General features: G+C 44.0%; 2 protein-coding genes across 2 annotated transcripts; one reads left to right on the forward strand and one right to left on the reverse strand.

The window, feature by feature from the left end:
- Window positions 1-158: 158 nt before the first annotated feature.
- On the reverse strand, window positions 159-11731 carry rp1l1a (rp1 like 1a). The gene is made up of 7 exons (XM_020592132.1): window positions 11536-11731; window positions 8447-8699; window positions 7799-8191; window positions 7444-7687; window positions 2277-7252; window positions 1227-2174; window positions 159-1145 (listed from the first exon to the last, which is right to left on the reverse strand). Exons 2-7 carry the CDS (start codon window positions 8657-8659, stop codon window positions 159-161), a joined length of 7761 nt encoding a protein of 2586 aa, XP_020447788.1. The 5' UTR covers window positions 8660-8699; window positions 11536-11731.
- A 1112-nt stretch (window positions 11732-12843) lies between these two features.
- cunh8orf74 (chromosome unknown C8orf74 homolog) lies at window positions 12844-15746 on the forward strand. The gene is made up of 4 exons (XM_020592150.1): window positions 12844-12954; window positions 13276-13459; window positions 14054-14277; window positions 14453-15746. The coding sequence occupies exons 1-4, from the start codon at window positions 12907-12909 to the stop codon at window positions 14534-14536; spliced, it is 540 nt and encodes a 179-aa protein (XP_020447806.1). The 5' UTR covers window positions 12844-12906; the 3' UTR covers window positions 14537-15746.
- The last annotated feature ends 315 nt before the right edge of the window (window positions 15747-16061 follow it).

Consider the following 16061-nt stretch of genomic DNA (forward strand, 5'->3'; position numbering starts at 1 on the left):
ACAGGCTTAGAGTCAGTGCTGAGGCTGCAGTAGGTCAGGCTGCTCTCTAAGGTACAGCAGACATGAACCCTGCATTCAGGCAGGTACGGTGGGGATTATTTATAAATTGCAGTTTCAGAATAATTACTGAATGCATTCCTTTTATCCAGATTTTTTTTTTAACCTGTGGTGGTGACATTACCCCTTCCTGCTTCCTCACTCTCTCCCTTTTCGTCTTCATGTGACTCCCCCTCTCTGGTGCCATCATCACAGTCATTCTTATCCTTGGCCTCTACTGAAGCGTTTCCCTCCACAAATTCCTCCTGCAATGCTAATTCTTCATTTTTTGCAGTACTGTCATCCTCTGTCTCCACAGATGCCTCTTGTTCTCCACTTTCTGTGCCTGTTGTTTCTTCTTCCTCACACTTAATATCAGACATGTGACACTCTTCCACTCCTGCCCTGACCTTTTTATTGCTCTTATCCTCATTTCTGGCAGCATGGCACTTACATTGTGCCTCCACCTCTTCCTCCTCCTCCTGTCCATTTTCTGATCCCTCTTTATTGCTCTCATCCTCATTTCTGGCAGCATGGCACTGACATTGTGCCTCCACCTCTTCTTCCTCCTCCTGTCCATTTTCTGATCCCTCCTCTTCCCCAGCTTTCTCTCCACCTGTTTCTCTCACTTCCAGCTCCTCATCACCCTCAATTTCAGCTGCTACTGCCTCCTCTGCTCCAGCCTCACCTCCATCTTCTTCTTGTCTTGTCTCCTTGTCTTCTTCTAGGATTGTCTCTTCCAAAACAACATCAGCTTTGATATCCTCTTTAGTATCATCTTCTTCCTTTTCCTCCAGTAGTACCTCTGAATTCCTCCCCTCCTCGTCTGCGACCATGCTGTCACCTTCTATGTCCACAGATTGGGGTACCACTGCTGGTGCAGCCGATGGGATTTTCTTCATCTGAAGTATCTTAAGGAGATCAAACTCCATCATCACTGGTGTGTCAGCAGCTACCATGTTAGTCTTAAGAGGCCAGGCAGCCATTTTCTTGTGGAAACAAGCATCGCAGGGGCAGTATTTATCGTCGCTTTGTTGGTCGCTGAACTCAGCCGTCATCTCTTCATTGCTGAGGGAGTCAGTGGTTTTCACTGATTGGTTCTTCATGACCTGAAACATAAATTAAGCATTACCTTTCTGCCACGGAAGCTACAGTATCCTGAAGGATGTAAATTTAGTTTGTGGGCTTACCTTCAACATTTGACGCCTTTTCTCTGTCATGGTGGACTCCCTGGAAAGGTTCCCTCCTTGTGGAGGCCGGGGTGATCTCCATCCTCTGCCTGCACGACTCTGAATCTTCTTCATCTCACGTGAGATGCTGCTCTGGATGCGTCTACACACTTCATCCTTCAGTTCCAATATCATTTTGTCCAGCATGAGGCTGTCATCCAGGTCCCAGCGAACTTTAAACTCAGCCATGGCATCAGTGTAGTGTTTAATGAACTGCTTCTCCAGCTTCTTCAGAAGGTGGAGTACCCACAGTGGATCTGGGTCTTGGGATGGTCTTCTGGACAAGGGTGCCTGCAGGACAGTCGGAGGCGTGCCTGAACTGGAGTCCTCCACTGCTTCTTGTTCATTATCAGTGGGGGATTTAGAGCTATTGTTGGCAGAACTCTTGTCTGATGATAAGGGGTTCTCAGTGGCTTTTGGAGGGACTGTACTTTGTTCTTCTCCCTGTACCGGTTCCTCTACTCTGTCTGTGGATATCACCTCTGGTTCCACCTCCATTTCCCCAACCTCTGCCTGTGTATTTACTTCATTCTCCTCTTCTACAACCTTTGCTGCTCCTCCACCCTCAAGTAAAGATTCAGTTTCTTTTGGCAGTGTTTCATTTCCTCCTTGATTTCTATTCTCCTTTCCTGATCCACCAGAACCACTACTCATATCCACCCCAGATGAGGACCTTGGTGGACTCACCTGCTCTGTGCCAAGGTCCTTGGCCTCCTTGGTCTCAGTGTCTCTGGGTTCAGTGAGCCAGAGGGATTGAAGGATGTCCATAATGCCCTCATACTGCTGGTTGTGCTCCTTCTGTTGGTCACAGCCAAGGCTCACTGCAGGCTCAATGAGCTGGAGCTGTGCCAAACAGTCCAAGAGCCCCCTGGCTGATGTGCTCAGTCTACGACCATAAACTGGAGACACCTGAAGAAGACAGCAAAGATACAAAGAATGCTGATTATCTATATCTAACATACATAACACTGTATATGTATTAGATACTGTATACTGATACACTACATGTACCTCAGGCATGCTGCGACATCGACCCAGAGAAGAGCTCAGAAGGACTTTCATCACAGCTGCAGAAGAGTGCCAGTTCCTGGGTAACAGCAGAGTGTTAGGATGAGAAGAGGTCTGCATCTCCTCCACAACTGCATCACCTGGAACTGGATCTGAACTCTTCTCCTCCTCCTCTCCTACATTACATTTAACTGCTCCATCTTTCCATTCTTCCTCTTCAGCCTCAGTTTTCTTCTCCTCACCCTCAGCACTCTCCTCCTCCTTTGCCACCTCTTTACCAGGTTTCTCTTCCATCTCCTGCTCCAGGTCAGTCAGCTCTTCGCCAGTTGTCAGCATGCTGCTGTTATTGGGAATGGTCCGCAGCCAGTCACTGACAACCTCAGTGGGGGAAGTGCTGGGCAGACAGGCAGGTGTCAGTTCCTCCTGCTGATCCTTCTGGGTTCTGCTTCTCTGGGACTTTGTGCTTTTCTCACTCCTGACATTGTCACTGGTTTTGCTGTGTGAATGTGCAGCAGCCATACTTTCTTTCAGCAGGTCAGCAGCAGACAGAGAGCGAGACACTGTGCTTTCACTATGTGTCTCCAATCTGCTGCACGGTCTGGAGGTGTATAAGGGACAGGGGCTCAAGGGTTTGATAGGTGTTTCTTTCTTTTGAGAATCTGACTCTTTGACACTGCCATTGTTGCTTCCTCCATTGGATTTGACTAAAGTCTCCCTTTTACTTTGCTTTGAGGCTTTCTTTTTAGTCCCTGATTGAACTGAAGCTGTAGACTCAGGCCTGAGACAACAGGGACTATTGGAGTGAATGTTGGCTGTCTTGTCTCTGATATTTCCCTTCCCTTTGGCCTTATTAGCTGATCTGCTTGTGTCATGGTCATTATTTGCTGAATCTTCAGCAGTTGTTTTTGCTACATTGGCACTTGCAGGTGATTTGCTCTGAACCTTAGCACTAGCTGATGACATTGCAGATGAGGTCCTGTTGTCGCAGGTATCCAAATTGCTAGCTTTTGTTGCTGAAGCCGACTTCACACTTTCTGTTTCAAGGTCATTTCCTGCTTTGGCTGGGCTGGCACTACCATGTTCCTCTTTAGGTGTGCTGTTAAGTATTTGAGCTGCTGCTTTGACACTACAGTTACAAGATGACCTGTGAGACCTGCTGCTGTTGCCTGAAAACACACCGGCTGTTCTTTCAGTTTTTTGCCCTCCACCTTCTTCATCTTCATCTTTACACCCTCCTGGAGTTTCAATAGTGGGGATGTCAACTGCTTCAGGATTGTGAGACAAAGTGCTTTTACTGCCATTAGTGCTGGACCTTTGAGACACAGGAGTCCCTGTTCCCTCCACATCTCTCTCCATCGTGCTTTTGGGGACATTAGGTGTTGATGTCTTCACTCTGCCCTTACTCTCAGTGTTTGCGTGAAAAGAAACACTGGACTTGTCTGAATCAGCTGTGTCTTGATTTTCAGGTAGGCCAAGAGAGACTGAACCTGAAGAGTTTTGACTCAGTGGTTGCTCTGTGCCTCCTGATTCTCTCCTCTGTCTTATGGATGAGAATGACATGGTGTGGACGGTTTGCTCAGAAGCCTCCTCACTTTTCTCCTTCCTTTTCTCAATCTCCCTTTCCACTCCATCTATTTCTTTCTTTGCCTTTTCAATTGCTGAAGCTGCTCTACAGCGACATTTGGGCCTGCCAGATTTAGCAGAGGTTGCGGTGTGAACTAACAAGGCACTGGGCCCTCCTGCTTCTCCGCCTGGGCCAGACAACTGCTGCACAGGGGATCGGGGACTTCTAGAGGATGAAGCTGGAGGTTTAGGTGAGTGGGTCTGTGGGGAACAGATCCTTGGTGCACTGACTTCCACAACCTTTTCATCTGTGTCTGCAGCAACACTAGCTGTTCTGTTATGACTGGAAACATTAGATTTAACTGATGCAGCGCTTGGTGCTCTCTTTGTTCTCTCAATTCCTGCCCCATCAACCCCTTCTGCCTTTTTAATGGTAACAACATTTGAACTTGGTGAACTTGGTTTGAGAGTCTTGACAGAATTTGACTTCTGAGATGTACAGGACCTCACTGAGGAGTTTGACTTTACAGACATGGCATTGGCGACCTGCTCATACATTTCATCTGGCTTCTCCTCTACATTTGTTTCAATAGAAGGAACATTAGTTTCACTTGGACTCGGAGATGCTGTGGACCTGGAGGCCTTGGAAGAAGTGTGTAATTTCCCTGACATAGCACTGGGGAATCTGTCTGTTTTTATATGGCAAGACTTTGTGGAGGAGGCCGATGTACCAGATAAAGGACTGGCAGCCTGGTCTTTAACTTTTAAATCTCCTCCTGTATTGTCTTCTTTTTCAGAATCTGCTTCTAATTTGCCATTACTGTTAGATTTATAAGGTCTAGAGGGCCCGGAGCTGGCCGCCCTTTCCTCTCTTTCTGATTTAGCAAATGTTACACTTTCTGGCTGCTGTTGTGTTTCCACCTCTACCATCTTGTTGTCTTTTTCCTCAGCATTCTCTCCCACCTTTAAGCTTGGAGTTCCTGCAGTTTCATTGTCATTACAGTTGGTTCTGCATGATTTTGAAGACTTAACAGACACATTAACTGATCCGGCAGACAGTTGACTTGCTACCCTTTGTTTACCATCTCCTTTAACTTCTGACATCACAGAAATTGAAGCTCTACTGGACTGATGGGATTTGTTTGACTTGACAGACAGATTGGACTTGGCTGGACTCACTGCTCTCTCCTCTGCCTCTGTTCCTTCTTCCTGTCCTGTTGCTTTGGTGGCAGCTAGCTTAGCACCTGGAGATATTGCTTTTGCGCAGTGGCTGCAAGTGACTCTATGAGAAGTGCTGGACTTTGTTGTAACCTGTGATTCAGCTGAAAGGGCACTATCAGGTGTTGCTGCCTTGCCTGATTGGGTAGAACCAGTAGATTTAACAGAAAGGCTACTGGGAGCTCTTATGTTTGTATCACCCTCTTCTGTCACTGTACTGTCAGTTGGGAAGGCAACCTCACCACTTAACAAACAGTGAGACTTGACTGAACCAGTGGTCTTTGCTGAAACACCACATTTGGCTGACAAGGAGTTAGCGTTCTCTCCCTCTGCTTCCTTCCTTATTCTGATATCAGTAGCTTCAGCTGGTCCCCTGGAGTTGGACTTGAAAGACTTGCTGGACTTGGCAGACAGGTTGGACTGAGCAGACATGGTGCTGGGGCCTCTTTCCTCCTCTTTATTGGTTGTGACTCCAGTGGCACAATTACAGCCAGACTTTTGTGATCTTTTGGAGATGTGGCTTGTAGCTGAGGTGGCGCTAGGAGCCCTTTCTTCCTCATTTCCTGCTGGCTCAGGATTGAACATCTTGGACATGGCACTAGATCCTCTGCCCACAGGGACATTTGATATTGCAGAGAATTGCCCATAGTTGGTGAGATTGGTCTTGTTAGAATGTATTGACTCAGCTGCATCATCTGAGCCATTATTGGCATCCTCTTGGTTGCAGAGAGGTGAGGCAGAGTTTGGAAAAGCCTGGTGGGAACGATGGGATCTCTGTGATGTTTTACTATTGGAATAAGAGTTGGCCTCACGTTTCCAGCCCTCACACTTGGGGCACACACCTGATGCTCCAGACATTTGAGAGCCTGCTGAAAGATCTGTGGGACCAGACAGATCACTAACAGACCTCTTTACCTCCTCATCCTCAACATCTGCTGGCCCCTCGTCCTCTAAGTTTGGGATTTTGCTGGAGCTGCAAGAGGATGTGCTCATTTTGGACTTGGACCTGGGAGCTCGATCCATGTTGTCAGCACCAGCTGCTGAGTGTGGGATGACTGCTCCACAGTGACATGAAGAAGCTGCAGATACCGACCTGCTTCCTCTCTCTTCCCTGTCATCGTGCTTCGTGTGTTCAGTAGAATGGACTGAACCTGCTGAGACGTTGCTTGTTGGCTTGCCATTCAGGTGAGTCTTGGAGGTTAGGAATGGTGATGGTTCATTGCTATGACAGCACTGTGAGGCGCTGGATGGCATGTCATCATCATCCTCATCATTCTGGTCCTTTTTCAGTGACTGTAGGGTATGTGAGGAGCTGCTGAATACGAACAGCGGATGCTCCTCCTCTTCGTCCATCATTAGCTCATTCTCAACCGACGATCTGCTGAGTGGTCGTAGGTTGCTGTCTTTGGCAACCACTTCACTGTGACTGCAGCACCGGCTCACCCTGCACACCTCTACTTGGGTGTCTCCATCCTGCTCCACCTCTACTCTACGCTCAACCTGCTCCGTCACACACATTTCTTCCTGGACCAGTTGGCTCTGCTCTGTTCCTGAGCCTCCTCTGCAGGTGGAGATCCGTGCTCGGCAGTGCACGACTCTCCTGGAATTACATGATGAAGAAGAGCTAGAGGAGTTCGTATGTCTTATCATAGTGTGAGTGTGGCTGGATGTATGTGGATGCAGGGGTGGGACAGGAGGATGTTTGTGGCTGTGTGCAGGATTTTCCCACAAATCATACTGTTGTTCCTGTCTCTGGTAGCGGCAGGGGCAGTGATTCACCTCCTCTGCATGCTGCAGAGGTTGGTTGGAATAATCCACATCATCTGGTTCGAAGGACATGGAATCAGGGTCAGAACAGCTCTCTGACTGACCTTGCTGCAGGTAGTGGGGCTGGTCCTGGCTCACGGGGCAGGAGTCATTGGTCAGAGATGGGGATTTTTTAATCTGTGTAGACCATTTTAGGGTCTCTTCATTGTGGAGGCGAAAATGCACCCTCATCTCTACCGATAGGCTGCCGTCTTTATTGACAAGCACACGTTTTTGAATGTCATCATTCGTAATTGCAGGTCTGGCCTGGGAGTAAACGTTAACACCATTGCTGTATGACTTCTCTGAAGACAAAGAGAAACGAGCAGAGCGGTTTGAGGAATCAGAGCGAGGGTGGATGATGCTCTTTTTGGTTTCCAGACCAAAGTTTACTGAAAGGAAAGAGAGGAATTAAAGCACATTAAATTTTAACTTTTGTTGCTTCTTTTGCTATTTTTAGTTAAACTGACAAATGCAGCTACGTGAACACATACAGAGGCAGTGAGCACATTGAAGATCTGTTGTTGTTTACTCATTAGTGTTTATGTAGATGCCTGTGCCTTTTCACATTTTGACAACTTACTGTTTTTCTTGTTTTCATGTTCGTTACTGTTCTCGCTGCCTCTGGACTGAGCTCCATGAGGATGGGATCTTGTTCCTTGAGTAACAGGAGATTGGGCCCCATTTCCAGGAGTCCTGGGGCCAAGACCAGGCAGTTTTTCCTCTGAGTTCTTCCTGATAAAGTTGATCAGCATTGGGTGGAAGGCTTCCCGGCCAACACACACCAACACACCAGGACAAGTCATCAGGCGCTGCATGCTATCAATCTGGAAATAAATTCAGGCAGTGCTAGGAGTTTCCACTAAACTGGATGTCTTCTGTAATGAAAAATGTGCTCTAAATTGTAACTTTACATTCATGTACAAATCATTTCTTACCCTGTGCCCCTCTGCTGTGTAGATCTTGCAGACATGAAACTGCATCACCTTGGACACCTTTTCCAGAAAGGCCTTTAGGCTCCTGGTTGTCATCCTGTTCAGCACAATGCTCCTCCTCATCCCTGGATTGCTGTTCTTCACCAGCAGAATCCGTCGCGGCCTATAAGTTAAATAGCCAGGTGGTGTTGCAGGTGGGGTTTCAGGCTGTTGAGGCCTCCGGCTGTGACGGTGCCAAATGCTTGGGCGTTGGCTGGCCAGCTCCATATTGATTGGCTTAGCCTGGCGGCGGTCAGAGCAGAGGTAGCAGCCACCGTCCTGGAGCTGTTCTAGCTGTTTGATGGTGTGGGTGCCATGGGGTGTGGTCACAGTTCGCACACCAAAGGGCAAGGGCACCTGTATGTGGACACATATTTATACTTTATTTGCTGTCAATCTATTGCTGGTGTATCTCCAAATCAAATTTTAACATTGGTCAAGAAAAATCAGGTTTGAAAGGAATAAGAGGAATGTCTTTCATGTCAGGTAAACCTTTATGAGAAAAGAAATAATGTCATTGCCAAGGAAATTTGAAAGTGCTGCACCCCAGCATCAACACAGTCAGCTTTAAACGGAATCTCTATACCGCAGCTTGACACCTATCCCACTCACCTTTTGGGAAAGGTCATCCAACAGGGCATCAAAACATTTGAATCTGCGCTTGTTGATGGCCATCCTGACGCCCCCGAACTGGCTGTCACCGCTTTTGTAAAAGGTGATCCACTTGGCCGGGGTGGCTCTGGTCACATGGACGAGGTGGAAGTTGGAGGGGGGTGGCACCAGGAGGGGTGAGGCATGTTTAGAATGGGGCTGGGGGTCCCACATCCCAGCCTGGACTGAATGTGTACTGCACTTTCACACACACCTGAGGGGTACACACAAATATGCATCCAACAATATCAAATGCAGCTACATGAAGCTCTACAGTTATAGATGTTAGACTGAGCTTACCACAATGTGCTATATTTAGTCAAGCACACACATCTAGAAATCCTATTTGGAATGGATGTAAATAGTTTCTGAACAGATGATATAAACCAGCTTGCACAATATATGGTACAGAATTCATAATTTCACTTTGTTTTATAACCTCAAAGCTGTAGTGTTATACAAAAATGCTCACAGAATGAAAAGATAATGCAAAACCAAGTTTAAACTTTACAACATAATCAGGTGCCATTCATAAGAGCAGCAATCAAAACTAATAACTAACTTGTATACAGTCAGCCAGCCAGAGTGACGACTTGCTTTTCGTATTAAATAATGAACCTTGACAATGAAAAGGTGAATGTTATCAGCAGGCTTAGCAGGTGTTTTAGTCCCATGAGGCTACACTTCAGGCTAAATAACTGCTCTTAGCAGTTGACACTCACCGTGTGAGGCTTTGCTTCTTAATCTCCCTCCAGTGTCTTAACAACCTGAGACCTAAAATATCACTGTTGTTGTTTTACTTTGACTAGAAGGAAATGCCACCCAAATTTGAACTACACATTAACTGCACAGTCCAGTTAACTACAGTACATGTTAAAGTTTTGATTTTTGTTGACAAATTTTTCAGCTATAATGAAGAGTGCTATTTCTGATTGCACTCCTCATTGATATGAAACACCTTTGATATTTTAACAAGTTATATCATAATCCATCCATACGCACTAACCCTTTGAGCATGTGCAAGAAGCAGGGGCTGGTAAAAACATATTGTGAAAAACAAGCAACAATAATAACAGCATAACACTGAATTATCAGCTGTAGACCCATTTTTAGATTATTTTACTGGTAAACCATTGTTAGTACAGAATATTACAGACAAACTATCTGATCCTTATAAAAGAACAAAACTATTAATAGTTTTAAATATTTTTACACTGTCTGTTTTTATACTGTCTATTTTTACACTGTCATGGGCTCGGTCTACTCACATATTCAGGCAGCATGGTCCAAAGAGATGTGATAAAGCTGGAGGGGAGTCTGCGGATGTCCGTGCAGGGTCAAACCACTTGAGTCAGAACCAGAGAAAGCACCATGTGTGTGAATATGTGCATATGTATGTGGGGGCGGCTATCTCTGCAGCCTGATGCATTCACTGAGGTACAGCTATAGCAGCATGTCTGGCTCCACAGCTCTCAGTGTAAAATGGCAGTCGGTAATTGGGAGCACAGGGGTGGAAGGAGGGGGAGTCAGGGGGGAGGCTAAGGATAGAATATAAAGCCTGCTTAAGAACGTGTATATGTGTGTGGGAGGAGGGGGGTTGCTATGGTGAGACCAAAATGGTGGTGAGACAAGTGATGATCTTCATGCTGCACCTGAACTAGAGAAGAGGCAAGCGCTAATTTGTAGTTCTGATTAACTTTTATTCTAACTTAGCAGGGTGATTTTTAACCAGGGTGAGCAGAGGATGTAGAGGTCATGGTATATTAAGGATAATTTGGTGCTTAACTGTTCCTGCAATGTTCCTATACTTTGAGTTACATTAGTGAAGGTAAGTGAAAAATACTGATTATACTGCAATAAAAGTAAAGTAAAGAATTCAACAATTTGTCAGTAAACTGTACTTAAAATATCAAAAAACAATGGATTGTAATGCAGTCGGAATACTTCATATCTATGTTATACTATTGCATATTGTATAACTGATATTATTATAAATGATGTAATTGAGCAGCATTTCAGTGATTTTAAATACTGGTGCCAAGTATAACAATGCATGTACCATTATAAGATGATCTAGAACTAGAAAAGATGTGGAAGGTGAAGGCACAAGTGGTCATAGGAACATTGGGGGCTGTGACGCCCAAACTGGGAGAGTGGCTCCAACAGATCCCAGGAACAACATCTGAGATCTCTGTCCAGAAGAGTGCAGTGCTAGGAACAGCTAAGATACTGCAGGACCCTCAAGCTCTCAGGCCTCTGGTAGAGGACCCGAGCTTGAAGGAAGGAATATGACCGCCCCGGATTGGGGGGCGAGTGGGGATTTTTTTTTTTTTATATACTGTAATATCAAGTAGTTAGCTAGTGTACCTAAGCATGTACCATTGAACAATTTATTGCATAATTCAGATTCATGTAACTCCTTATTTCATCAATCTGCCACAGCTTTAATGAGAAAATGAAATTAGTAGGTGGGCCTCAAGGAAATTCGGGGTAGACAGGACGTTAGGAACGAATAGTTCCTGTGCTGATGGCAGTGAGACATCACAGAGAAGCATCAGGCAGCTGGTCCTTGGAAAACTGCTGGGACTGATTCCTTATGGAGAAATCAAGGAAGTCATGGCTTCTGCACTGTGTCTGTTGGCATTCAGGCAGAGACACTTCTTCCTACAATAAGCAAAACTCCTTTGGCCAGATGTCTGTCCTTTCCTCTCTGTTTTGGAGGCACTGATTGATGGACATCATTTTTCTTCTCCTTAAAATATAAAAAAAAACAAAAAAACAAAACCAAAACTAAAGTTTTGTGAGTGCTAAAGCTTACAGAGTGCAGTCAGCAGGACACAGACACAGAAGTCCATTCATTCCGCTTTGTACCTGCTCAATCTCTACTGCCCCCTCCCTCTTATCCCATTAGCAACTGTGTGTGACTCACCTCATCCTCACAACTGGACCACAGACAGACACATACTCTAAACATGTAATTCGCTTGTGAGATTAGAATAACACACTGTGCATAAAGCATTAGAATGAAATAGAAAATAGATTTTTCTTACCAGTATAGACGCATGCCCGTAACAGTGACGAAATATCAGTAGTCGGTTATAGATCCAGAAGAAAATTGTATTTTGATGATAGGATATTAAACCAGGGTTTGTTCTGGACCAGTAGTGAGCGCGGACCGAGGTGTGGGCATCGGTCAGAGTTAAATAGAACTGTCCACTGGTGCCTTCAGTTTCCTCCGGAGATCGCAGATGTGAGGGGCGTATTCAAACAGGCGTCAAGTCAGCAGGTAAACGGTGAGCACCTGCGGAAGTACCGCGATTGCACTTCCAAATTAATGCGTCGCGCCCGTGCATTTCAGATTATGATGGATAGCATTACTAGCCTACAATAGCGTGTAACTTATTATCAATAATAATATTAAATGATCCAGCGCAGTTCTCATTTAAAATAATAAAAATAGCCTCCTGAGGGACAATCTTAATAATAGTTCATAGGTCTACAGTTAATTCTAAAATATGGATTTTTAAAAACCGGGTTTGTTATAGTATGCTACTTTAACGTGATTAGTGTTACATTAAGGAGGATGGATGGCTCAACAAACCTTTTTATAATCATTTGGAAAGTCATTATTCAGAAAGCTAGTTATACATAATCAACCAGCTTTGTTATGAATATTAGCTACAGAAACTGAGCAGAACCACTAGTATAAATTCACCAAAATTTATTTTTTATAACCCAATACTATTTTTAAAATAGGGTAGTAAGTGAAAATACAGGCTGAACTTTCAAATAGTACAAAACAGTATTAAAAAAACTAATGAAAGCGCATCGCCTACTTTTTCAAGTTAGCAAATCAAACTTTAATTTAGAAATTTAAAAGGCACGACCGGATATGATGTATTATTGTTATGGCTTGATATCACCTAAGTCCGTTATCTTTACATTGAACTCGCTCATCTCCTCCGCCTTATTTCTCGAAGAACCAGAAGGGGAGAGGACGGTAGCGAAAAAGAGGAGTGGGATTCATGTTAAAGAGGATTAGCCCAGATATGCCTAAGCCCCGGACTAATAAAGCTATTTACTAGACAGATAAATTACCAGCTCCGGTGTTATCTGACAAAGTCACAGACAACATTATAATAAACTGTCAACCAAAGCCGTCGCCATTAAACCTCTGTAAACAACAGGTGTCAGATTAACTCATTAGGCCCAGAGTACTTCGTTAATAATGAGTTAATTAAATGGGTTATTAACTATGATAATTGTATGTTTAGTAATGTATATAAAAGAATAGAAATATTCCATCTTCCTCGCGTCGTACGTGTTTCTGACGTCATCGCGTTAACAGCTACGTATGCCCCACATACGTCCTCGCGTTCATCTCCAATGGCAACCAAGTGCATTTGTGTTGTTTATCAAGAATGGATTATCTTTCTGAGAGGGAAATGGCACAGATAGCGAAGCTCCAGGTAGGTGGGCACCGAATTAACACCACAAATTTTGAATTAATTGATACAAAGGGAAATTCATGTTATAATACTACCCTCAAATGCTGCTAGGACTACTTAAAAGACAACATAATCGACCCAAACATGAGGTGAACAACCACTCTAGGAGCTTTTGATTAGTAAGACTGGCAACACTGTCAAATCTTGAAATGAAGCTTAATGCCATCTAAAGAACCAAGGGAGTATTTTTCTGCATCAAATGGTCTCCTGGAAGTCACACTAACATGAAGTAAATGTACCACAAACTATGTGTGCACTTATGTATGTATCAATGTCTTTCAGAGAGAGTCTGGTGTACAGCAGCTCAGCTCTCATTTCTCATGGCCTGAGAGCTATGATGAACAACGGTGCTTCCATCAGGAGTTTGTGTATGACGTTGCTATGTTTGCTGCTGCCTGTGGCTTCCCCTGGTCTAACGTGATCCAGGCAGCTGTGATCGCCAAAGACATCTTCCTACAGCTGGATGGTCAGCACATAAAGCAGTAAAGTATACTGTAGAGACATTTTGCAGGTGATACAGAGCTTAACTTGGAGGCCAAGATCAAGTATGGCCATCAGAGAAAACACTGTGTTCTTTCTAGGCAGAGCAAAGAGTTCATTTTTGTACCAGATGACTCACTCTATTTTCATCTGTTTTTGAATTTCATTTACTCTAAGTGCCTCTGTTGTTAGACAACCACATGCATGGACTAAATGGATTTAGATGTACAATGATGGAGGTAATGTGAATGTTATAGTGCCCTTCTCTGCATTAGAAGTACACACAATTCTTATAAGTGCTTGTCATTGTTGTTCATCCAGTACAGATGTTCTTTTCAACCCTGGAACCTAAATTTGAGTGAGTCATTTCTAGTGATTCATACCCTGTGTGTCTTATACAGACATTCTTTGTCCAGCAATATTAATATGGGTCCACTGCACTTAGGCTGGGAAGATATTTTGATTTCTGAGCTATACTGTTTTCAAAGCCACATAGCACAAACTGTGCTTTATTTTGATGGGGTTTGGTTTAATAAACCTCCTCTCAGACTTCTGGACTTTACTGTTGTCTATCTATCAGCTCTCGATGTACCCAAACTCCTGTCCTTGCTGAGAGATGCACTGTCTGAGTGTTTACCAAATCTTACCCTTTTCCACCAACTGGAGTTCACCAAGTTCCTCACAGACACATGTGTTGCTCGGCGGAAGCTTTTTCAGGCAGTGTTGGGTGGAGCTCTTAACACACCCACTGTTCAGCTGCACCTGGAGGTGCAGTTGCCTCCCACACCCTGTCCTCTAGCACAGGTAATGAAACCCCTGTTGCTAGAAAGAACAGAATTAACATACAATTTTTACAAAATCTTGGGTGTGTATGTTGACTTTTCACATCTATTCTTAGTGCACCTGTATCCTCAGTCACTCAGTTTGTATAGAGTGTTAATAAACACTGACCCATGCATCTTCTTTACTTGTGCTGCAGGGCACAGATCTGTATGAGTGGGAGCATCAGTGTCAGGAGGCCGAGTTCACCTCGATCCTGCAACAGAAGGAGGACGAGCTGTGAAGTCTCAGAGATTGGCCAAGAGCCACTCTGGGGGAGGTCAGTCTCCTACAGGGGGAGCAAATGGACAAAGACTTAAGACTCACTAAGGGATGTAAAGAGAAAACCAATGAGCACATTTAGGAGTATCTTTCTATCCCTAACTGGCATTATAGAATGGATCGATGCAGCACTGAGGGCCACAACAGTAGTTGAGCAACATATAGGCCTAATATGTTGCTAAATTTCAATTAATTCTGATGATGGTGAATCTGAACCAAGAGGTCTCCCTGCTCAGTGCCATCCTGGAGCTCAAAATGCTGCAGGCAGCACTGGCCACTGGGGGCTCCACAATCCTGTTCCTTCCAGTACAGTCATATCCTTTTGCTGTCTAGACACTAGAGTGAAATAGTCTGAAAATACACTGTGAGGAAAAGATCTCAGTGAATAAAGCTAACTGGAAAAAAGGCAGTTATATGTTAATTAATTTCACAATTTGCAGCTTGGATTTTGTTTGTTTTGAGATAATCAATGTAAAACATTCCATTAGCCATTTGTGGGCTACTGTACCATTAACTGTGAGGTTAGCTGTCAAATACAATGTGTCTAGACTCTGTGACTCATTTGCATAGAGCGTGTACAGTGGACCCAGAGGAAAAGACAAAAATGGGATGGACTGTTCCTGCAAGACAAATACATGGAGACCATTTTCAATTGCTATGTCTGATCTGTTATGGATACCTATAAAGAGAGAGGCTGTAATGTACATGAATATGGCTCTAAATGCTGTTACAACATAATGTTGAATTAAAGTGCATCGCTGCCATAATGCTGACCCATTGCAACGCTGCTCTCTGCCACAGCAATATGTCAGTTGTTAAACACTCTTACTGAGGCTACTGAAGCTGGAAAAGTTGTATCCAACCCCCCTGAATGTTCTAAATTCAAAAAGTACGCAGGCTAACCTGTTGATTGTGTAGTCAAGTTCGTTTTTGTTTTGTAGTACTGTAGTGAATCAATGGCTTAAAGAAGTTACTGAAAGGCATTGCTGACTATTTTTTATACCAAGCATCTAATTAGTCTAGGCCATGTATTTGAGACATACATTAATACTTTTATATGAACTATTAAATCTGTGAATATGTAGGACTGTATAGTTTTTTCAGAAAGCTTCAGACCTCTGCCCCTTTTGCACACTTTATTATGATTTCAGTTTTTTTTCATTATAGGTTATTAAATGTAGATTGACAGACAAAAAGGCAATGCTATCCATTTAAAATTTTCGTCTATTCATTGTTTTTGTTTGCTAAGAAAAAAAAAAACTGCCATTGTTTATTCAAAGGCAGTGGCGCCAAAAACCACCAGGTGGCAGTAGATACAAAGACATGCATCTGTGTTTTCCAGTCTGCTGGCCCAGCAAAATTCCAAAGGAAAACAAAACAAAACCAAAACATTTATTTTATACCTTGCATAGTTGTCTATTGTAAACTCGTTTTATTCCATTTTATTTCCTGTCATTTCTAACAGATTTTACAGTAACCACAAGAGC

The sequence above is a fragment of the Monopterus albus genome, unplaced genomic scaffold (genome assembly GCF_001952655.1).
Source record: "Monopterus albus unplaced genomic scaffold, M_albus_1.0 scaffold16.1, whole genome shotgun sequence".
NCBI classification, from domain to species: domain Eukaryota; kingdom Metazoa; phylum Chordata; class Actinopteri; order Synbranchiformes; family Synbranchidae; genus Monopterus; species Monopterus albus.

What these genes read in the sequence shown, in the direction of transcription:
- rp1l1a (XM_020592132.1), bottom strand. Translation starts at nt 8,659, where the DNA reads ATGTGGGACCCCCAGCCCCATTCTAAACATGCCTCACCCCTCCTGGTG. An exon ending in TGGATGACCTTTCCCAAAAG is followed by an intron (nt 8,192 to 8,446) that starts GTGAGTGGGATA and finishes GTCCACATACAG; the next exon opens with GTGCCCTTGCCCTTTGGTGT. An exon ending in ACACAGCAGAGGGGCACAGG is followed by an intron (nt 7,688 to 7,798) that starts GTAAGAAATGAT and finishes ATTTATTTCCAG; the next exon opens with ATTGATAGCATGCAGCGCCT.
- cunh8orf74 (XM_020592150.1), top strand. Translation starts at nt 12,907, where the DNA reads ATGGATTATCTTTCTGAGAGGGAAATGGCACAGATAGCGAAGCTCCAG. An exon ending in CACAGATAGCGAAGCTCCAG is followed by an intron (nt 12,955 to 13,275) that starts GTAGGTGGGCAC and finishes AATGTCTTTCAG; the next exon opens with AGAGAGTCTGGTGTACAGCA. An exon ending in CATCTTCCTACAGCTGGATG is followed by an intron (nt 13,460 to 14,053) that starts GTCAGCACATAA and finishes TCTATCTATCAG; the next exon opens with CTCTCGATGTACCCAAACTC.